The sequence below is a fragment of the Chaetura pelagica genome, unplaced genomic scaffold (genome assembly GCF_000747805.2).
Source record: "Chaetura pelagica isolate M959 unplaced genomic scaffold, ChaPel_1.0 scaffold360, whole genome shotgun sequence".
Taxonomy (NCBI): Eukaryota; Metazoa; Chordata; class Aves; order Apodiformes; family Apodidae; genus Chaetura; species Chaetura pelagica.
Genome location: NW_009951950.1, coordinates 270493 through 294092, shown reverse-complemented (window position 1 = coordinate 294092; position 23600 = coordinate 270493). Strand labels below are relative to the sequence as shown.

Below are 23600 nucleotides of genomic sequence, written 5' to 3'. Positions count from 1 at the left end.
TAGTCATTCGTACTCAGAATACTGATATAAAATAGCAAGAAAGAATAAGAAAATGTTTCTTAACAACTATGAAACAAAACCTGCCAGCAGCTGTCAAGTCCGATAATGGATTGATTTCTAACCACAATGAATTATTATTCTAGCAGACTTCCCCAGAATTTTGGGTGGGGAAGGAAAGCGTGTGATAGTTTTTCCTGTTCTTTGCTAGGTCCTCTCTAATGCAAGACATGTAAGGACTTAATGAAAAAAAATCCACAACAAAACATCCAAACAAATTAGTATAATTTCGTTCAGAAAAACGCAAAGACAGGAGGGGGGCTGCTTTCTTCTCTATGTATTTACTTTGGTAGGACACTTTCCCAGTTCCTCCAATGTGCCATCAATTGCAACAAGATAGGCAAACTGATGTATTGCACTCTATTCAATTAAACAACAAACTGTGTTATTTAAAATACATCCCATAACATTTAAAAAGTATGTGGATGTTGGTAGAATAATACAAATCTTCAACAAGGAACTTTTTTGTTAAATTGCCAAATCCTTTCAATTTTTCATGGAGCATGGAAATAAACTGTCAGTGACTGATTTCACAACAGAACACACCAGGTTACCCACCTGTGAACAGCTGTAATCTAAGATTTTAATATGGGCACTAAGGGCCTGGTCCATGATATCGACTGGTACATCGTCACTATGAGCCAAATTCCACAAAAGGTTCAGCACTTTGTGTGCCATCACACCATCCTTGTCATCCTCTGCAAGACGACGAATTAACTCAAGTAGTTTCTCACGCTGTTTCTTGCTTGCATTTGTCCAACTTGCCTAAGAAAATACATTTATAGGAAAAACAGTTGGTTTTTTTAATAAATTCCACAACATTAGCATAAGATGCAATAATAAAGTGATGTAACTATCTAAACACTTTCACATTCATTTCTTTCATTAAAAATAAACAGTACCTTAGATCAATATGTAAGTCAGACACAATTGAGAAGCTCTTCTAGCATTTACAACTAAAGGGTATTTGACTTGAGACTTAAAAAAAAAAAAAAGGATCTTTAAATAAAGACCACACACATGCTTGTAGAAGTTGACATTACCATTGACAAGTTCACTAATGGTCATTATAGAGTGGACACAGCTCTTTCTTGCAAATGGTTTCTCAGAACTCCTGTGCTTATACTTAATAGACATAAAATAACTTACAATCACTAAATCAGTGGAATGATTATCACTAGTGCCTCTGAATTTGACTGAAACAAACATCCTCTGTTTTACATTAACCTTTTCCTGAGTAAGTTTCCAATATAACATTACTTCACAAACACCTCTCAAGGTGAGACACAACTTGAAACAGTTTTGTAATTTCTGAGCATTTAGTTCAGTATCTAGGTTACAAAGCTCCACACCCATCATGATCAAACTAGAAGAACCCCATTACTTTGAGCCCAAATTGCATGTAAGCCAAAACATGCCTATACTTGTGTTTTTTTAGTACAACAGATTGTCTCTTAAAAGTCAAAGAGTACAACAAGCCAGACAGCACCACTACTGGAAGCTACAAATGTTAATCTTAACATACATAAAAAGCCAGTGAATAACAAACTTTCAGAAACACACAGTTCTGTGATTTCAATCAAGCCATTCTAAGTTTATAAAAAATCAACATTATTTTCCTGAGACTGTTTCATTCTGTGCCTACATTAATCTGAGAAAAATTACTACATTATAAAATATGAAGCTGGAGGAGCAGGGTACTCCTTAATCTCCTCTACTTAAAAGACTGAAAGTAGCAGTGTCAGGTAACCTTGATGAAACCTATCTACATTAGCCAGGAGAAAAATATCATTTACTAAATCACGAACATTTAATAATTTGGAACAAATGCAAAATATATATTTAAGATAAATAACTTCTTCTGTTTGAAAAATTCAGTATTATTGGGATTGCTAAATGTCACTTTAATACTATGGGCCTCAACAGATGTGCATTACCCAAAAGCATTTAAACCAGAAAACTGCCAATTAAACCAGTCTAACTAGCCTTTGCTTTAGGCAGGATGTAATCAGAAAAATCTCCCAAAAAATGCTCATTAAAGAATAGCACAATTTGCATTTCTGTTTTTAAACATTATGAAGTCATTTAACACAAGGAAACTGATCGCATCTAAAACAAGTATAAAGTAGACACTGAAATAGTCACAGATATGTAACTTCCAACTTCACAATTAACTTCCTGAATACAGTCAAAACAGGCATATTTACCTTAAAACAGTCAAACAGGTGATCAAGCTGTTCAGGAGAGAAATCCCAAGCTAATTTTGCAAGGAGATCATGTACATTTTTTACAATGGCTTCATGTTTTCCTGCCTGTCAAGAAGACAAAAATAAACCACAAGTCAAGCAACAAGACATCCTACATAATTTTTACAAGAAGGTTGAGGTAGTCAGCAAGAAAAGCTGACGCTGTGGGAATATCATGGTAAACTGAATACTTACTTCACTGGGAAGTCACAGTATTTAGATTTCCCTTGTATGTGTAAGTATTTAAGTGTGTTCTGTGTGTGCAGAGACATTTACTTAGAATATAAAAATTGCAGTGACAATATTTTTTTTTTCAACAAAATCATGCTTGGGCAGTAGACAGTAAAGTCTTATTCTACTTGATTTTGCAATACGTTGTATAATTTCTCTCTCTTACCAGACCATTTCCTGGATAGAAAGAAAAAATGAGAGCATACAGGGCAAAAAGAGCATCCACAATTTAACAAATAAAAGGAGAGGTGTATACAGCTGCTGGGGTGGCGGGGCAAGAAGAATAAAGCATGTAACAATCTTGTCTTGGGAGGTTTTCCACAGACATGAGGAAGCCCGTAAGAACAGAAAAGCCTGAAAATGGAGTACAAGACAGTAGGATAAGGTAAGGAACTGTGTGTGTGAACTGTCAGCTTGCTGTAGAGAAACAGGGAAGTGCATACAAAGTTCTAATTAAATGCACTAGAATGTCAGTAACAAGGCTTCAACACTAACCTCTGTCATTTTATTTCTTGTCCAGCTGGATCTTTCCCTGCAAATCCAAAGGCTGCAACTTAATGCTTGCCTTTAGAGACTTCTGATGTTACTCCTTGAATCAAATATACTCCTATGCTGCGAGCACTCACTTTGTAAGACATGAAAACACAAGCATAACATATTGCCTTCTAAAGGCAAAAGCAACATGACTTGATTACTTCTCATAACTAATTATTTTTATTCCAGCTGTATACTGAGATTCTCAGGGCATTTCTATGTTATCAGGTGTAAATTGATGCATGCACATCCTCTAAACCCAGAAGCAACATAACAGCTCTAGCCTGAAAGCAAAACCACACCATTGCTGCACTGATCCAGAGCTAAAATAGTCTGCCTGTTACATAAAGCTACACAGTACATCAACTCCTCACTACTGAATTTCATGCTCCAGCTGCTCTTAGAAGCAGTCATTTAATAAGAACTTAATAAATAAAAGCTACAAAACAGAAGGAGTAGTGAAGTTGATCAAAATCATTCTGTATTAGCAGATTTTTATATTCTTACCTTATAGTCTAACTTAATTCCATGGCCAAAGCCACAGTGCAACCACCTACCTGGGTAAGACTTACTGAATCCAACATTCTCACACACACAAAGAAACATAGCAGGACAAAATGACAGCAACTGCACTGTGGCAACTATCTAATTGAAAGCTAAGAAATGAGCAGAGGAAGCCAGGTATTTGAGAGTATGCAAGATACATTCCTAATATTTTGGGGGGTTTTGCAGCTTTCGAGGTGGAATATGCCTATCTTAAGGGTTGCACAGCTTATCACATTTCTACAGAAGGCTGAAAATTTTGGCTTAAACTAGCTTATCCACATGTTCCATTTCCAGGCACTGAGCAATAGCATTGCTTGGGAGACTTTTTTTCCAAATTTCAGTTTTGTTTTATTTTTTTAGAAAAGATGAAGCTCTAACACAGCCAATGCAAGCCTACTAACAGCAAGCTAATTTCTCAGGTCTTTTTTTTTCCTCCATGGACATTTTACAAAGGCAGTCTGGAAGGGTGTACAGACCACCAGCTGAACAGTATAATCACAAACCTTAATTCAAGTAATCTGTAAACTGCTGTTACATGATATAATTTTCTATACAGGACTTTGGGACAATGAGAAAAGAATCACTTTCTTGAGTTTCCATCTGTGCAGTTACTGTCATGCTGGAATGGAAGTTTAAACACCAAAGATCTCAAGTCAAACCTCCACTAGATCACCTATAGTCCCAAATTCTTTAAATGGAACCTGAAAATAAAATACCCAAAAATAGGGACACGGGCATAAACCACTTAAGTCAAACTGTTACAGCTTCAGAGGAGCAAGAACACCCATAAACTAAGGATATAATTTTTGTACTAGCCCTTGCTGTGGTGTTGCCCCAGGTGGCAAGTGAGCACCACAGAGCTGCTCAGTCACCTCTCCACCCCAGAGTGGGCAAGGGGAGAGAATCAGAAGGGTAAAAGCAAGAAAACTTGTGGGTTCAGATAGAGAGTTCAACAGGAAATTTTTTTGCCTTACCTACATAGCCCCATATAAACTATTATGAAGAAATTCAACTCTCTACCTACCAAAACTGGTAAAGCCTTCTATCTTGGAAATCTAACTTAGCCATCCCACACTTTAAAGACTGACCTAAATGCATACTTGCACAATTAAGTCAGAGTTTCAAAACCAATTACTTATGAAGAAGGATATATGTGTTCATGTTTATCTTTATTCTAAAATGACCTTTTATATTCTGTCTATTCAACAACTAATAATGATTTTTGTCTCTTCAGCTGCCCTTTATATGTGCTAAACTCTTACAGCCCATAGCTAGAAGTCCAGCTTCATTGACCACTTAAGTAAACAAGCCAATACTGCAAAATGTATACACTTTCCAATAATCATTATGACACAAATAAATTAATTTGCTGTTAAATAATTCCTAGAACAGTCATTATTATCAGCCTTATTAATAGCGCTCTGCTAGGAAAAAAATATAAAACTGTAGTGAAATCAGAGATCAGCAACATACATTCTTAATGAATTTTTAAATACCATGTAATAATGTAACATGTTCTTTCGTAATTTAGACTTTGCTCAACTTTGAGGGTTCCTTAATACTTAATCCTTACAAAAGACAATCTTTGCACCATGTTCTGAACTGTTCCTTTAGACTTCACAGATATGTGTACTTGACTTCTTCTACTAAAGACATTTGATAGGACAATTTTCGGATCCAGGATGTTAAAAAAGAACACCATTTGATTTCAAATTTTTTTTTTTTAGTTATTTCTAACACCAAGCATGAGAAGCACAAGTTGTCGTATCAATACATGATAACACAACAAGATCCCATCTGCGCATTAGCAGACAAGCTGTTGAATTCGTTACCTGTGCAGCCCAAATGTTGTCAATTTTTTTTTTTTAGTTATTTCTAACACCAAGCATGAGAAGCACAAGTTGTCGTATCAATACATGATACACAACAAGATCCCATCTGCGCATTAGCAGACAAGCTGTTGAATTCGTTACCTGTGCAGCCCAAATGTTGTCAAGGTCCTGCAAAGTGAGGGCTTTCTCTTTGATGACAAAACGAAGAATTTTTTCTAACTTCTCTACATACTGAGGCTGATGAAGACTGTCTCTCAATACAATTGATAGAATATTATTCTGCTGGATCCATTCCTGAATATAAAAAGAAAGCAGTGCATCTCAAATTATTAAAGTGCTGTCACTGGTATTTAAGTGGGGAAAAAAAAGTCAACCTGTTACAGATTAATGACTTCGTATACAATATTCTAACTGGGAGAAGTAAGACGGATGCAGCACAAGAAGAAAGGTATCTAACTTCAATTTCCTCTTTAAAAACCCCCTACATTTTAAATAATGCAATATGCTAGTCACTATGTTATCTTAAGGGGAAATATTTTTTGCACATATTAGAATAATGAAGTCAAAGCATAACAATGTTAAAGCAACCTCAAACATAAAAAAACAATAGGAGTAACAGTTAACTTTTCCATTCAAGGAATAACATTCCCAATCAATAAATATAAAAAGCAAATTGTTTCAGATACTTCTAGCTTCACTGCTTGTTATGCCTACAGCATAACCACATAAAAAGGGCACTATCAAGGACTTTGATATTAAGGTTAGATTATTTAATTACTGCCACTTGTGGTGTTGTTTTAAATGCTTCTAACAGAATTAGAGGCAAATACTCAAACCATATTTAAGTAGAAGCAATTTTTTTAGTGGTGTCATCAATACAGTCAGATTAGGGGAATCTATTTTTTGTTCCGACTGAAGCAAAGCAGCGTGTGCTTTGAGCATTGGAAAAGACAACAAACGTACACGGCATCATACCTCCCAAGAGTGTCTATGATTACAGACTTAGCATATTCAAGCTAATCTCGTGAAATACCTAAACCTATAAGTTCTTATTTAAAAACAGAGGTCTGAGATGCCAGACTATAGGGAGTATGTATCCTCCAAATGCTTTGAAAAGTCAAACCACAGTCATTCTTTTTTGTTAGAAGTCCTTTTACAGATTTTACCCTTAAAACAGGTAGCCAGTCTCAAAAATCAGGCAGAACAGTGCAAAAATCAAACAATTCCAATTCAGAAAAATGAAGATAAAATTGTCCTTACTCCTTGAAATGCTCATTTTACTAGTTTCCTACACACGCACTCAAGCATGAATCAGCACAGTACATGAATAAAATTAAAATGTTTTATCTAGTACTTTTTAAAACACATTTTAGCAGTACTGAAAACAGTTCTCAACAGCAGCTTTGAAACTCAATACACCAATTTTTTTACAAAAAGACTATTATTAAAATTACTTACTACCATGATGTAATATATAGCGACAGGACAAGGGGTAATGGTTTTAAACTAGGAGGGTATAGATTTAGATTAGATATGAGCAATTAATTCTTTACCATGATGGTGGTGAGACACTGCAAGAACAGGTTGCCCAGGGAAGCTGTGGATGCCCCATCCCTGGAAGTGTTCAGGGGCAGGTTGGATGGGGCTTAGAGCAACCTGGTCTAGTGGGAGATGTCCCTGCCCGTGGCAGGGGGTTGGAACTAGATTACCTGTAAGGTCCCTTCCAATACAAACCACTCTATGTTCCTGTATGAAAATCAGCTGTCTGCAGGCTCCATAATATACAGCTACTTGCATAATTAAAGTAATAATGAGGAAGAAAATCTATTAAATTAATTTTAGTTAAGGAGAACTTACTGCCATTCTTTCAGCTGTAAGCCACTCCTCCTCTTCAGGATTACCATGCCGATGAGTGTAATATGACACACTGGATATTACTTTGTTAACTTCATTTAGTGCATTCATTTTACCATTGAAAGAAGAAATTTGTAACAACCTGCAACAGAAATTAAATGTAAGAAATGTGAAAAAAATGTCCAAAGTAGCGTATCATATTAGGAGTAGCATCTTACCTAAGTATCATTTTTAACCTAAATATTTCTAAGTTTTTTACAGTTTCTTCTTGTCCTGGAACTCTTGAAGCTAAGTTCTTTAAAGATTTGATTATCATTGACAGAGCATCATTTTTGGCTTCATTCTTTGCTTCTTTTTTCAGTTCATCATCTGTTAAATTTTCTAAAAATTGTGGAACCATTTCTATAATTGGAAGGAAATATTTCTTCACTGTATGTAATGTTAGAAATTCGTAGCATTGTCCAAATGGCCTAAAAAGAAAGAAAAAAAGGATAAAAGTGCCAAAATCGGTAGTTGTGTAACACTTAACATAGTAAGGAGCAAAACATTCTATGATTTACAAACACAGGAAATGTGCTCTTAACAACTAGTTGAGAGATGGAGTGAGGGGAAGCACCTCAAGAAAAGACTACGCTTTGCACTAACTTAATATTTTGTCTTTTAGAAACAGTATTTTATGATTTTTTATTTATTATTTTTTAAAACTTACTTAATGAGAGCTGCAATTATCTGAACATTCAATGCTGACCCACTCATGAAGCGATCATGCAAGATCTGAAATCCATTTAATGTGCCAAACTTGTTGATAAGGTCTACTAGCCAACCCTGAAACATAAGAAACAGTTATTTTCTGACATTTACAACTGACCATCTAGAAATATTTTCAAGCACTTGTTAGTAATAAAACTTGCTTTTAAAAAGTCCTTGCACAATCAACTGTTAGAAAGTAAAAGCATTGACAAGTGAGCTTACCTATATAGTTTAAATACTCAGTTTTAAGGAAATGCTTAGAAATAGACAACAGGATCTTTCCCATTATCTTGTAAAAAACCCACAAGCTCTACTATAGGTATTCATAGAATTTTATCAAATAGATATTAATAAAAAAGACTATACTTCAGCTTCATCTTTAGCTGCTAAGTTACTATAGCAAGCATGACAATTCTGGTATTTTCTTCTGGTCCTGGATGTGACAATGCTGCATATAAAAGCAGTAAGAATGCAAAATAACATCCTTCTGTACACCGTTAACAACGCAAGGAAGTCCAACAACACCAAGCTATTTATCTTTGGTTTTTACATATCAATAGCTAGCAGTTCTACTAAAAAGAAAAAAAAAGAAAAAAAAAGAAGAGAGAAACAAAAATATAACTTGGTTAGCTACTGAAGTTGAACCAATGCCATTTGGAGCCTGATTCTGGGAAATTCAGATCCAAGAACTGTAATAGGTTACTAACCCATACTGCCAGTTAAAAAAAACAAACAAACAAAAAAACCCCAACAACCAAGAAAAGCCCCAAACCACAAAAAACCTCTCAGAGCCCCCAAAAAATCCACCTCACAAAAACAAACAAAAAAAATCCCAAACAAACCAAACGACACAAAAAACCCCCACCACCAAACAAAAAACCAACAAACACCAAATCCCTCACACCACAATGCCACTAGCATCTCACACATCCAATCAAAGACATTTATCCCATCACTGGGAACTATACGAAAAGGGACAGAAAAGTCCATCTTTGTCACATAATCTCTTCCACAAAATGTGTTACCTACAAAATCATGTTGAATGGGAAGGTAAATCCATCAACTGGCAAATAAAAGCAAGCCAATTAACACAATAGTAATGGCATTCCAAAAAAGCTGTGCCAGCTTATCACTGAAATAAAGGACAGTTTGATTGTGGACCAAGGAGTCAAAGAGTTAGAAGGGAAACTTTAACTGATCATCATTTAATGTATGAGTCAAAAGCAGCAGAACTTCTTCGTGACGGAGAATGAAGCATTACCCGTATCCCCCCAAAAAACCCAATACAACCAATCACTTCTCTATGGCTACTGTGTAGTTAGTTAACACTGCATAAAATTAAAAGTACATATCTGAAATTGCTCTTGTACCTTTGGTGATCGTGGGTCAGGAGGACGGGCATAAAGTTCATCTTCAGCGAGCTGAACTCCTGCAGGAACTGTTTCTGAGGGACGAGTACCATTGTACTGATGGAATTTGCAGTGAGGATTTAAGGCCATGGCAAGAAGTTCAAGAAGGGGAAACCAATCTTGGGACAGCTTGGCCACACAAAGTTCCACTAGTCGATGAGTGTTGTTAATAATACATCTCTATTAAGAAAAAAAACAGTAACACGAATATGGAAGGTGACTGTATAATGAACTATAAACTCTGAACCATCTGTACCCAGCACACAGAGTTGCATAAGAGTTTTGTAAGGTATTTTAATTTGTACTTCCTCCAACAAAGGCTTTAAACAAACTTGGAAATATTTGTTTTCAACTAAAAATTAAATGTACGGAAAAGACACATATTTTTGGTTGAGATATTAATGAATCACTACTGAACTCTTCCTTCTTTCACCCATTTCTCTCACAGAATTTAATTTGCTTATGAAGATCTTCAAAGCTTCTAATTTGGCATGTGATTAGCTGTCCAACAAGTAGTTTTTGTATTCAAAGAGCTGCTATAAACATTAAGAAGTTAGCAGGTTCCTAAAAGCTTTTACTAAAAATACAAATTTTCACGTCAGAGCATGCACATAAAAGCAAGCAGTTCTCTAGACTTCTGGTCTAAGACCGCCTGCCTAACAAGTGTTTCAGTGCTGAACCTAAAAAGTTCAGTTCCTCCTGGTATCATCTCTCATGCTTTATTTCCTTCCAAAAACACCAGAGGCATTAAGTTGAAACAATGTTAAGAAGGATTACTTCCCCCTCTCCACCTGCTACCTCCAAGAGCCATGTATACAAGAGTTCTTCCAGTTCTCTGTTTTGAAGAGTTTCAAAAATAATATTCAGTCTTTGCAGTCTCCTCAGAGGCACAAAGGCAGTCTCCTTCCTCATCTAAATTACTATGCTTTTCAGAAACACAACTTTAAAAACTCACATGAATCTCAAACTTCCAGCCGCTTACTGCCTCATCTGTAAGGATTTTTGTGAAAGATATTGTTAACCCATCTCGAAAAAATCGCTGGCATGCTTCACTTTTAACATCAAGGCCTATTTTAAAATAGAAAAGAAAAAAACAGTTATTAGATGTGTAATATCTACATATAAAATTACATTAACTTTTAAATATTGAAAGCAGCGATTTAGACTTCAAAGGTTTGGGATTCAAAGTTTCAGAATTATTTTTTAAAAATAAGCCTTGAATGAAGACAAACCTACATAAACTTGAAAGCACAAAAACCCAGTGGGTTAATGTTCTAGTAAAGTCACCTCAAGAACTGCAGTCCTTTAGATAATTTTTAAATAATTTTAGGAACATAAGGGTTATCTTCATGCTTGTAAAGATAGAGTAGCAAAGATAAGTATGATCTTTATATTCCATCATTCTGGTATACATGTATTTACATTGTCTCTTACTAAGCTGCTACCAATGAGTGTAGACGAGAAAGGGTGAGACCTGTCCAGCTTCCCAGAAACAATTAACCTACAAAAATAAACACTAGTCCTTTTGCTTCTCACTCTCACTTCCAATAGTTTATTGTAATTCTGCTGCCAGGAAACAACAAGGCTAGATCAAACACTGCCCTAAACGATTCCAGCCACTATACGTCAATTATAAAATTACAGAACAGAGCTCCATACTTTTCTTTCAGCTATAACCTTGCATTTCAAAAGATCTGTAATTCATCTTCAAAAATTCAGTTAAAAAAATGAAATAGGACTAAAAGCCAACAGAAAAATATATTGAACATCTATCAGTATACATTGGAAACAATGAAAGCCACTGGGCATGTTATAAAAAGAAAACCATTACCAGCCTGCACTGTTTCTTTACAGAGCAAGTTTAATTTTTAAGTAAGTCTTAAGTGTTCAACAAGCTTACAGCATCCAGATCCACAAAAACTTGCCAACACAACCACTCCTGCAACCTCCTCAATAAGACATCCTGACAGTCACTTCCATTGCTTTGGTAAGGATTGATTTGTGATATCAAACTGAAATTCCTTATAGTAACAAAACTGTACAACAGAGGTTCCTTTCAAAAGAGATCACCTAATATCTGCCCTGCTTCTTAGTATATACCACAAAGGGTTTCCAAACTATTGTAATAGGGCTTCCTAGCCCACACTCTTACAGTGGGTATAGTTCTCAAGCAACTCAAGTAAAGCAGGAATTTTTGGAGAGCCCCTGTCACCTTCTTGAAAACTGCTCCAGTATTCCTTCTTTTTATCACTACCAGAGGTATATGCTATACACATCCCTACACTATATAGTGTTAAAACTAGTAACAGAAGACCACAAGTCACCACTATGACAACATGACAAAATAAGAGAGATGGACACTGCCCAAAATGTAGGCATTTGCAGTAAACAAAGGACTATGTTAAATTAACTCTTCAAGGCAGTAACAATGACTTCACCCTGTACAAAACAGAGCACAGGCACAGCACCCAACTTGACTTAGGGGAAACATTCCTTTCTGAATTCAAATGTTAACAGTTAATTTAATTATTGAATACAAAGTTAAGGCAGTCACTAAAGCAGTTTTAATGCTGCTTAGAGTATCAGTATATGGCACTGAAATGTGTCTCAAACTTTCAAGTACTTCTTGGACCATCTCTCCTATCGTTGGCAAGCTTCAGTCAGCAAGACATTTCAAACTAAGTTCAGGAATACCAAAACAGCGTACGTTCTTTCTCCACTGAACTTGTAGAGAGGGAAGACACAGAACCTCACAAAATACTTGTATGACTCCTGGATAAACAATCACTTTCTAGCCTCTTCCACAATGTTGCATACTGCCGAAGTAGCAGATGTCACCTACAAAAGGGACCAACGCTAAGCATTTCCAAGGACCGGAGTACCATCAAAAGCAAGGTACAAGAGTCCTTAAAGACAGTAGGTGGGAAAAGGAAGCAAGAGTAATCCAAAGACAGTGAGAAAAGAAACAGCAATTAACACCAGACATCTGACATCTCCTGCTTGAACCAGATTTCTTATCACTAGCTTTTAGGTAAGATCACAAGCAGCATTATTCTCCCTGTTGTCCAAATTCTGAGAGCAGGGAAGGATAAGGAAGAATACAAGAGATAAGTAGGTGCATGCAGCCATGAGCTAAGTATTCAGAGAAAAGTTGGAGAAATTGATTACACAGTGAGAAAAAGTAAGTATGAAAGGGAAAGGTGATGTGCAACATACAGTGTACAGGGGTGGCAAGTAGGGGTTTGAAGAACAGAGGGCCACTTGATTTCTGTACCAGCACTTAAAAGTGGTTAATTTATTAGATAAACCACCCCGAGTCTGTCAACCCTGCCACAAAAGCAGGAGTGCCCTGGGTCCACAAAGCATGCCAGTCCAGACAACTGCATATGAACAAACTCTGATGCATCTGAAGGGTATTCAACAGTATAGGGTTGGAAAACCAAGGCCCCAAGCAAAATCATCCAGCTCCTCTTCAGGATTTTGGATTACACAACTCCGTAGCTGCAATCCTGGAGCTGAGCTGGCTCCACACACTGGTGTGGCACCATACCAGTAAACCTACCCTCGAGCTGGAGCTTCAGGAAGGGCAGAACAGAAACCTTTCAGTGGCTTGGCAAAGGCTGGCTCAGACACTGCAGAACTGACAGTGACCTGAAGCTAATAAGCTCCGGGGAAACCCACACTTGCCCATGGGCACGACGGCTACGCATGGCATTCACAAGGTCTGGCAGACTTTCAATAACTCTTACTCATCAGCAGCATGAACGTCCTTCTGCACCAAGACATGGCACTGACCCTGCTGTAGTTCATTTCACTGAACTTGTTCTAGCCCAAATACCTGGCTAAGAAACTTTGGAACATGAGGACACAAATTTGCCACCCTTGACTGAGACAAATGGAAACAAAACAAAACAAAAAACTAAGAAAATGCAGCAGGTGCAGCTTCAGTAAGGAACACAAGAGTGGTCTCACAAAAATGCAGATGGATCATCCTGAGAGACATGGTGTTTAGAGGACATTCCCATTATTGGGCTGTATCTTTCGGATGCACATGCGCTCATAAACACAAACGTGTTTGTTTTTTTTCTGGGGGGGTTGCTCTAATGCCTGCCTCTCTCCCACTCAGTAAGCCTTTGTAATTCATCAAAAGCAAAGATCTGGAATCAAGGTTCAACATTTTATGTTGTACACTGAAATCTCATTTCAGTTTAAACAAGTTATAAATTATAAAAGTTGCCTTGAATCCTGCTTGTGTTTGTGTCACGTTGGAAAGTTTTGGCAGCGTGTTAAAAATTGTATGTGAACATTAGGAGCAATGAAATCCACAATAAAGGTACTGCAGAATAGCTGAGATTTTGAAAGAGTGGAGAATATTTGTGCCTATAAAAACCCAAAACCCTTAAAACTTTTTTTACTCTCAAATTTATAGCATCCAACTCACAATGACAGTTATTTCTGGAACAAATCTAATTACTCAAAACACTTCATAAGCAGGTGGAAGCAAGGTAACCTGGGAGAAATACAGAGAAATTGTCTGAGCAGCCAGAGATCAGATTAGGAAAGCTAAAGCTCTCAAAGAGTTAAATCTGACCAGAGACACAAAGGGCAAAAGAAAAGTTTCTGCAGGTATGTCAATAATAAAAGGAAGACTAGAAAAAATGTCAGCCCTTTCCAGGATATAGGAGACCTGGTTACCTAGGATATGGAGAAAGCTGAGGTATTCAATGAATTTTTTGCCTCTGTTCACTGGCAAGGACTCCAGGCACATCACCCTAGTTGCAGAAGGTAAAGGCAGGGATGGAAGAAGGAAGAACCACCCAATGTAGGAGGAGAGCAGGTCTGAGACCATCTGAAGAACCTGAAGGTGCACAAGTCCATGGGACCTGAACAGATGCATCCATGGGAAGTGCAGAAACTTGCCGATGAAGTTGCTAAGCAACTATACATCATATTTGAGAAGTCATGGCAGCCTGGTGAAGCTCCCACTAAACACAAAAGGGCAAATATAACCCCCATTTTCAAAAAGGGGAAAAAGGAAGGCCCAGGGAGCTACAGGTCAGCTTCACCTCTGTGCCCAAACAGACACCATCCCACACTATACCCTTGTCTGTACATTGAAGAGACATAGACTTGAGGGACGGATACCTGGTGGATAAGCAATTGGCTGGATAGTTGCACTCAAGGAGCTGTGGCCAGTGGCTTAATGTCCAAATAAAGACCAGTGACTAGTGGTGTTCCTCAAGGACCAGTACCAGGACCAGAGCTGTTTAAATTCTTTGTCAGGGACATGGACAGTGGGATTGAGTGCATCCTCAGCAAGTTTGATGATGACACCAAGCTGTGTGGTGTGGTCAACTTACTGGAGAGAAGGCATACCATCCACAGGGACCTGGGCAGGCCTGAGAGGTGCACCAATGCCAACCTCATGAAGTTCAACAAGGCCAAGTACAAGGCCCTGCAAATGGGTTGGGGCAACCCTAAGCACAAACACAGGTTGGGTGGAGAATGGATTCAGAGTGACCCTGAGAAGGACTTGTGGGTGTCAACTGATAAGAAGCTCAGTATGAGCCAGCCATGTGGACTTAAAGCCCAGAAAGCCAACCGTGTCCTGGGCTGCATCAAAAGAAGCCTGGCCAGCACATCAAGGGAGATGATTCTCCCCCTCTGCTCTCATGATACCCACCTGGGGTACTGTGTCAAGTTCTGGGGTCCTCCACATAAAAATAACATGGAGCTATTGCAATGAGTCCAGAGGTCAGCCATGAAGATGATCAGAGGGCTGGAGCACCTCTCCTACAGGTAACAGGCTGTGAGAGTTGGGGCTGTTCAGCCTGGGAAAAAGAAAGCACCAGGGAGACCTTACAATGGCCTTCCAGTACCTGAAGGGGCCTACAAGGAGAGCTGAGGAGGGGTGTTTTTAAAAGGGCTTATAGCAATAGAGACAAGACAAGGGGTAATGACTTCAAACTGAAAGAGGGGAGATTTACATGAGATATTAGGAAGAAACTGATTACTGTGAGGGTGGTGAGACCCTGGAACAGGTTTCTCAGAGAAGTTGTGGAAGTCGCCTCCCTGGAAGTGTTCAAGACCAGGTTGGATGGGGCTTTGAGCAACCTGAGCTAGTGCGAGGTGTCCCTGCCTGCAGTGGGGGGTGCAATCAGATTATATTTTAAGGTTTCTTCCATCCCAAACCTTTCTATGATTCTATTATTGTATTCCAGAACTATGATGAAGACAAACATCAGTCTTGCTATTAAACACTCTTGCAAAAAGGTTCTCTCCTATTAGCAAGTAACTTTGTGCTTTCATTTGATAGTCTCGTGGCTTGCTGGATGAAGAATGATACATTGGTGCCTACGCATAAAAGGATAATCTTCCACAAATAAAAGCACCTGCCAGAAATAATGCAAGTGACAGTCTAGATAAGATTCATATTACTCTGTCAAATTTGCTTCTTTGCAGTTGAAGGTGGTTAATGATGACATTTAATTCTTGAGCACTTCCAATTCACTTATGTTCCTTAAATCTTTCAGGAACTGAAAAGAGGATGCAAATATCACTCTTATTTTACAGACAAGGTTATAAAGACAGCAGTTACACCAGAGCCACTCCAGAATGTCAATGCTGATGGCCACTGGCAATGTTAAGAACAAGACAGATACCTAAGATCCTTAACTGCTACAAAATGGTAATTGATAAAAAAAATCTGGTGGGTTCTTGTGGGAAACAGTCCATCTTCTCTCCCCCCACATAAGACTAAACAAAATGCCTTTCAAGCCAGCAAAGCAAGAGCGGCACCTTTTTACTGATTCAGCCAAGGACAGACTGGAACAGGCCTCTTGCTCTACCAGATAAGTCCATAGCAAGAAAACAACATAGGGATTATGATAACTAGCAGAAAGATAAACAATAGGTTAAAAACTGCCTCTGATAGAGTATGGACCTGGCCAATGCTAATTGGCTAATTTAGACAGTGGTACTTTCTCGAACAATGATCTCTGATCTATAAAAGGGGGCAAGATCTGCAGGCCGCTCTCTGCCTGCCTGGGACCAGACCCTGCTGCAGGACCTGAACCAGCCTGGAACGTCCCGCTGTCCGGAGGAGCCGAGAGGGAAGGGAGGGCTGCCCCGCGCCTGCTCCCTGGAGAAGTGGAAAAGGGGAGCGCCTGTGCCCGCTCTGCAGGGACCCTGCCTGGCCAGCCTGGACCAAACCGGACCGGAGTAGGAGCCTGCCCAGCCTGCGTCTGTCACCTACTTCGAGCCGCACGCTATGGAAGGAGGGTAAACGCGCGCGCGCGCACACACACACTCTCACTTTCTTACCGGGCTCAATTTCTACTCTTTCACTCCATTGATTTTACACCTCTCCTTCGGAGTGTGCCTTTTATAGATCGCAGTACCTTTGAATCCCTTTTCCAATATACACCTAGCTAACCTCTCCTGAACCTTGATCCCTTAGTTTATGTTGACGCTTAATAAACTGATTAATTCATAAACTAATCATTGGTCTCAGTAACAATTTGTGAGCATGGTGAGAGGGTACTCTAATCTACCCTCTAAGATACGGTCCCGCAGTGGCCGTTCCTCTGAGAGAGGCAGCGCCACATGTGACCCTCGGGCTCATTCACAAACCTCTCCACGTTGGGGGGCGAGGGGGCAGTCGTGGAAACATCCTGACAGCCGGGAGCCCCCTGGTACCGGCCCGCGACAGTTCTTTTTAGGTTTTATTGTTTACAATCTAAATGAGTTACAGACTGCAGTATAAAATTTATGTAACTCAACAGCTGCTTATTTTACTTCTGATTATATAGCCAAATTAATAATATCCTAATTAAAGGATAATTAATAGCCGATTAATTATCCTTTCAGTTCTTCCCTTTTGAAACAGAACTCCTCAGATTAAGAAAAATTGCCATAAACAGGTAGCAAGTGGCCAATTTTAGGTCTTACTGAGATAACAGAATACATTTTTCCATCTATTAATGAATGTACAAAACAATAATTTGTATTACTTCCCTATCTATACGCAACTCCGAAACAGTGTCTGCCCAGTTTTGAGCTAACAAAACTGTCAGTTACACCAAGAGAGTACCCTATCATATTCCTTGTGCAATGAAGGTTATTAAAAAACAACCATCTTAGTCATCATGTATCTTCAAGTAGGAAGGAAAAAAAAACCCCAAGAATGTAACCATAAAGATAACATAGTTAAACAACTACTTCTAACAGCTTTCCTTTGTTTTCTCCTTAGCCAATAATCCTTGCATATCTAAATACATAGGAATTCATCTAGAGGGTAAGAGGAAGAATAATTCAGTTGGAATGCAGAAACCCTTTTCAGAATTGGGCAGCAATAACTTAGTAAAAATCAAAGTTCATAAAGCATATAAAAAGATTTCCACTGTTTTTCACAACTTCAAGAGGAAGAAGTGACTTTTTGTGTGGGAACTTTCAACTACGTCTGATGCTTAGGAGAAGTACATCAATGCTAGGAATAGCCAAAAACTTGTTCTGCTCTTATTACTTCATTTTATTGACAGTTTTTTGGGTTTGGCTTTCTTAAAGGATGACTTTAACTGTTGGCAGTATATGCATCTCCTTTCTTACAGAGCACAAGCAGGAAATTTTTTACTGCACTATTCTAACAGCCCAGACACATCGATGGCTCAATTTTTTCTGGAAGTTGGCATTTCTTTTAAATCTGAACAGATGCAAGCACTTCAGAATTTTATACTCAATGGAATTACAGAGAGGTTGGGGTTGGAAGGGACCTCTGAAGATGATCTAGTCCAACCCCTCTGCTAGGATCACCTAGAGGAGATCACACAGGAACGTGTCCAGACAGGTTTTGAATGATTCCAGAGATGGAGACTCCAAAATGTCTCTGGTCAGCTTGTTCCAGTGCTGTTACCGTCACAGTAAAGAGTCACCTCACCTTAGGATTTCAGCCAAACCTAGCTACATGCAAATAAGCCAACTGCAAGCACAAGTACAGCTCATAAATCACTGTTGGCAACATGTCATTATCCTATTCTGTATCACAAGGGTACACCCTAACTTTTGTTTCTCCAGACTGTGCTCCAAAGCAAAAGACTAAGAGAAAACAATCATGATAACGCAGAATATTATGACCACAAATTAGCTTTTTACTCTTAAAACTGCCTAAGAATAACCTTTATTAGCATGGAAATTAAGTCATCAAGGTCCAGCTATGCAAAAATAAGGAATAGGCACTTTGTGTATCACTGTACTTAAAACACAACTAGCCAGTAAGTGTAGATATCCTAGAAAAATCTTTCGATCTGACTTCTGGTATTACTGAAATACTGGAGCAACAAATACTGACTGGAATAGGAGAGTAAAGCAACTTTTCAGGAGAACTTGTCAACTTGACTAGTACAATTTAGTAAGCACATATACAGTTCTGACACAGAACCCTCCTACTTCCAAGCAAGTTAGACACAGGAAGTAATGTGGTAGAATTGCTAGTCTAGGTCATGCTGTTAAAAATTCTAACTTTTTCTAATGTTCTCAAAAGCATGTGTGTGCCAACATTGAACAAAAATTTATAGCAAGACATTTGGAAAGTCAGATGAGCAACTTATTTTTAAAAAACTGATTCTTTGAGTTTTAGTATTTCTTACAAAGAACAAGCCCACTAGGTCTGATTTTTTTATACAGAAAACAGGCAAGACAGGAATGACAAGATTTTTATTGCTATGAGTTTACTCGACTTCCCTGTTCATGTTAAAGCACCTAATTTCTAGCTACACTGATGGCTTTCTAAAAATGAAGATTCTGCATATCACTCTGACACCATCTTCAGGATCAGGATTGTAAGAGAAATAATTAAGAATTTTTAACCCTGCACAAGGGATTCAAAAGAATAAGAAAAGACTTCACACACTGGCCCAATAATCATTATCTTTTTGGCTTACCTTTTTTACTTAGGTCGATGGCAGCTTCTAGAAGAACTTCTAACTCCCCTTTCGGCAATACAGGAACGACCCATCGAGGCCTATATTAAAAAATAAAATAAACCCCCCTATATTTCAATTGTGATTCTTAAAAATCAAGAATCCTTGTCCCTTAGTAATGCTTTTAACACAGGGTAGGAAAATAAATGTTAAAGGTCCTGATAAGCACTCCATCAGAAAAAAAACCAACAACAACCTCTGCTACAATCCTCTTTCTCCTTACAATTCTAACCCAACAAAAAAGTACTTTAAGAAATCAAACTAAACAAAGATGGAAGAATCCTGACTCCACTATCAAAGTACTTTCACAAATAATTGAAATAACTGACACTCTGAATAAAGTGAAAATACCTGTTGATCATGTCATCCAACTTTGCCAGGTCTGTGTGTGGAAACGCAGGCTCTTCATCTTCAAGCTGGGGTGGAGCATCTCCTTGAGCCTGCTCATCAGGTGGGGTAGCTGGGGAGTTCTCATTGGAAGAATCAGGTGAAGAAGTCTGAAATAGGAATATAAAATACTTAAAATACTGTTTGCACTTGGATACCACTTATTTTGGCATTTTCCCTTCACATTGTTTCAAAGAATCACTTGAATTAAGTACCAGTCATCATAAAATAGAAAAAAAAAAATTATTTCAGATGTATTAACAAAAAAACAGAGCATAAAATGCACTACATGCTTTGTGTCATGACAGTTTAAAAATTAAGCTACTTTCCCAGCAAGGAAATTGGGTTGATTTGTAATAGACTCCTACTTTCAGCATACCACCTATTTAGAAGGTGAAAATAAACACTTCACAGAAGCTTCAGTTTCTACAAAAAATATTACTGTTTTATGTAGAAAGATAAACTTCATCAACCTCACAGAAGAAACTGATAATGAAAAACACTTCCTAAAAAGGTTTGCTAAAAATTAGTAACATACTGGCTGGCTACAAACTCCAAGAAAATTATTAGTTCCGCCCATTTTGATGGACCATGAAAAATACAATGTATTTTGTAGAATTATGCTTATTTGTATATAGAAGTAGGATGAATTGGCAATAATAAAGATTCAAATCAGATCAGCAAGATTTAGAAAAACAAGGGAGGACCAAAACCTCAGTGTTTCTCACAGGCTGGTTGGTGTTTGGTTGGCATGGAGTTAATTTTCTTCACAGCACCCTCTACAGTGTTGGGTTTTGGACTTGTGACCAAAACAATATTGGTTACACAAGTGTTTTGTCTGTTGGTGAACAGTTCTTCCACACATTCAAGGCCTTGTGTTTCACACTTTGTCCCCTGCAGCAAATAGACTGGGTGTAGGCAAAAGGCTGAGAGGGGGAATAACTGGGACAGTTATCCTGAACTGACACAGAGATAGTCCATACCATACAGTATCACACCTGGCAATAAAACAGCAGGGCAAGTTTTTCCCAATGTAGCTCTTGCTTGGGGACTTGCTGGGCATCCATCATCTTGGTGGTGAGTGACTGCATTTGCATCCTAGTCTTTCACTTATTAAACTGCCTTTATCTCAACCCATACAATTTCTCACTTTTCCTTTCCAATTCTCTCCCCATTCCACTGATGTAGAGGGAGCAAGTGATGCAGTGGAGGCTTACCTGGCAGCCAAGGGTGAGCTCACCACACATGCTCCAAAGAACAATTCTTTGTCTGGAAATAACAATCACTAAATTTTATGGTATTAAAAATAATCTTCATACTGAATTAAACTACGAAGTGTGGCTTTTCTTTTAAATGGGTTTGGCTGCACTGTTAAAAAGCTTTTTTTTCTGGGTTTTTTTCCCCAACAAGAAAGAATCATCAAATTTTACTTTAATCATATTTTAAGGTTTTTGCTTGGATAATCTGCTCAACAGGAACATCTTTAAGTTATTCAGGAAGTCTAGTACAATGAGCGGAGACCTAGATGAAGCTGGTCTTAGAAGAGTGGATACCCCTTCTAAGCAGTTTTATCCAAGACATGCTTTTGCAGAATTAAGCTATAGACTGAACTTGGAGAGTAGTTTTACCAATATGTGGCAGGTAAGTCTACAACGAGGTTCTGAGGAACCTTCTTATGCAAAACACATATGGTTGGAAGAACCATGTGGCTGCCTGAAAAGGGAGCATCTTTTGCAAGGCAGTGCTCAGAGCACTGGCCTCAAAATCTTTTTGTACATCCAGACAACACGACATCTCTAGGAATATACAAACTCAAATAATTCAGAAACGCTGCTTTTAAAGTAGTAATTACTTTATTTTTAGACAAATTGATTGTTAATACCATACCTGATTCTGCTGGAGGGGAGGCTGGGACTGTCCATCAGGAGCCTGGCCCTGGCTATCATTCCCTCCTACCGGAGAGCCACGAGTCGTGGCTGTCATACTCGACACAGGGCAGATTTTTGCAATTTTGTCTGCTTATGTAGTTGATGTGAGAGAAGAAATTATAGTCCACTTAGTAAAGTTGAAGTACCAGCATATGCTTGCCTTAGAAAGCTCCAACTCAAGAACATGCCATCTTGCAGAGACCATTGCATAACCTGGAATAAAACCAAAGACAATATACTATATTGACACATGCATATAAAAGTAATTTCTCCCTGGAAAAGAACACTACAAAACCAATTACAGTGCTATAAAGAATCTTTTATTTTAGACTTAGTGTTTCTTTTTATTGAGTACAACTGCCATCAGAAGAATGTAACTTATGAAATATTTAACATGATTGTAATGTTCTAGGTAAAAATTACACTGATAATTACCCCTATACCACTGAGAAACTGACACACATCCAAAATGCAGCTGTTTACTCTGATTCTGTTGCACTTGAACTGCTACGATAGATTTGGAATTTGAATTGAAGGCACTGATCAAGATCTATATAGAAATTACAGGGTTAAGAGCCTAAACAGCCAAATTTGTCATCCTTTTCAATACTCTTCTTCTGATACTAACTGGAGATATGTGAGAGGGAGTTTGAGATTGATTCCACCTCAGCTAATAGAGACGCTGCAGCCAAACTACTTCTATTAGCAGACCAGTATTTAGTTGGAGCATTTGACCTGTATTCTCTTCTTCCAGCACGTGGCTATGAAAGCCTGAGTCCACTGACCTTTCAGGCCCAGTACAAAGCCCATCACATTCCCAACTAATATTGTAGTAGATTATATGAAGAAAATTCTGACATGAGATTTACTTGTTGATCTTGTAATCATGACATACTAACAGTTCAACAATCACTACATATTTCAACCTCATTGTGTTAAATACAGAAATAAAAAGTTCCATTAACCTATAACAGCAACTCCACTCTATATCACAGGGCACTGTATAACCACAGAAAACAAAACATAATTTTCCAGAGCAACTCAGGCTTCTAAGCTCCACATAAACCAACAACAGTACTCAGAAGTTTCAAAAGCCAAGCAGGATGGTAGAAAGACTTGTATGAGCTTTCAGTAAAATTAATTTGACAGTGCAAAGTTCCTGATTAATCAGCAAAATCTTCAAGTTAACAAGTTAAACTTCTCTGGTAACACTACATATGTTTTAAAGTGTTTCGTTATGACGTCTCATCTAAAATCAATTTTCAGTGCAGTTATCTTTCTCCATGACACTTTAAAATCCTTTCCTAAACTGAGCAAATCTGCAAGCTGTAGAATAAAAATTTTGACTGCATACACTATTCTTCCCCTGCCCAGTCTCAAATATTAACAGCACCAACAAGTTTAGAGATTCTAATACTGTTACTAAGTGTTCACTTTTGATCAAAACATTCTTTGAACAGTCAGTCATAATTCATCCCCACCCTTCAAAAGTCATATTTATAAGGCTCAGTAAGCCTGCTAAGTCCACAATAAAGGTATTACCAAACAAGATTTGTTAAATTGAGTTGTTGATTGAATTTATTTGCTCAATAAAATTGAAAAAATAACTTATTTTAATTGTTGCTCTTCTAAAAATGCCAAGTATTTGTTTTCTATTTACATTTAGAAAGATCTCTAGGTGGGAAGTATTAGCAAGACTGTTTCCTGCCATATATACACACATACACATATATTTATACACACACACACACACACACACACATTGCAGTCTACTGCAGTTCAATGCAGTCAGTTCCCCTGCACTACCTGACTGATGGTTCTAGGTACTTCCATAAACCAATGAAATCAA

At 38.0% G+C, this 23600-nt stretch overlaps 1 protein-coding gene across 1 annotated transcript in view; it reads right to left on the bottom strand.

Moving 5' to 3' along the window:
• USP9X (ubiquitin specific peptidase 9, X-linked) overlaps positions 1-21967 on the bottom strand; it is an 81180-nt gene extending 59213 nt beyond the window's left edge. The window contains exons 1-11 of the mRNA XM_009997764.1: positions 21711-21967; positions 19788-19933; positions 19398-19477; positions 10415-10527; positions 9421-9639; positions 8010-8125; positions 7519-7770; positions 7304-7442; positions 5588-5740; positions 2265-2369; positions 616-822 (exon numbers count right to left, since the gene is read on the bottom strand). Of these exons, the coding sequence (XP_009996066.1) occupies positions 616-822; positions 2265-2369; positions 5588-5740; positions 7304-7442; positions 7519-7770; positions 8010-8125; positions 9421-9639; positions 10415-10527; positions 19398-19477; positions 19788-19933; positions 21711-21806 (1626 nt within the window). The 5' untranslated portion in view covers positions 21807-21967. The remainder of the gene's footprint in view (positions 1-615; positions 823-2264; positions 2370-5587; positions 5741-7303; positions 7443-7518; positions 7771-8009; positions 8126-9420; positions 9640-10414; positions 10528-19397; positions 19478-19787; positions 19934-21710) is intronic.
• Positions 21968-23600: the final 1633 nt, after the last annotated feature.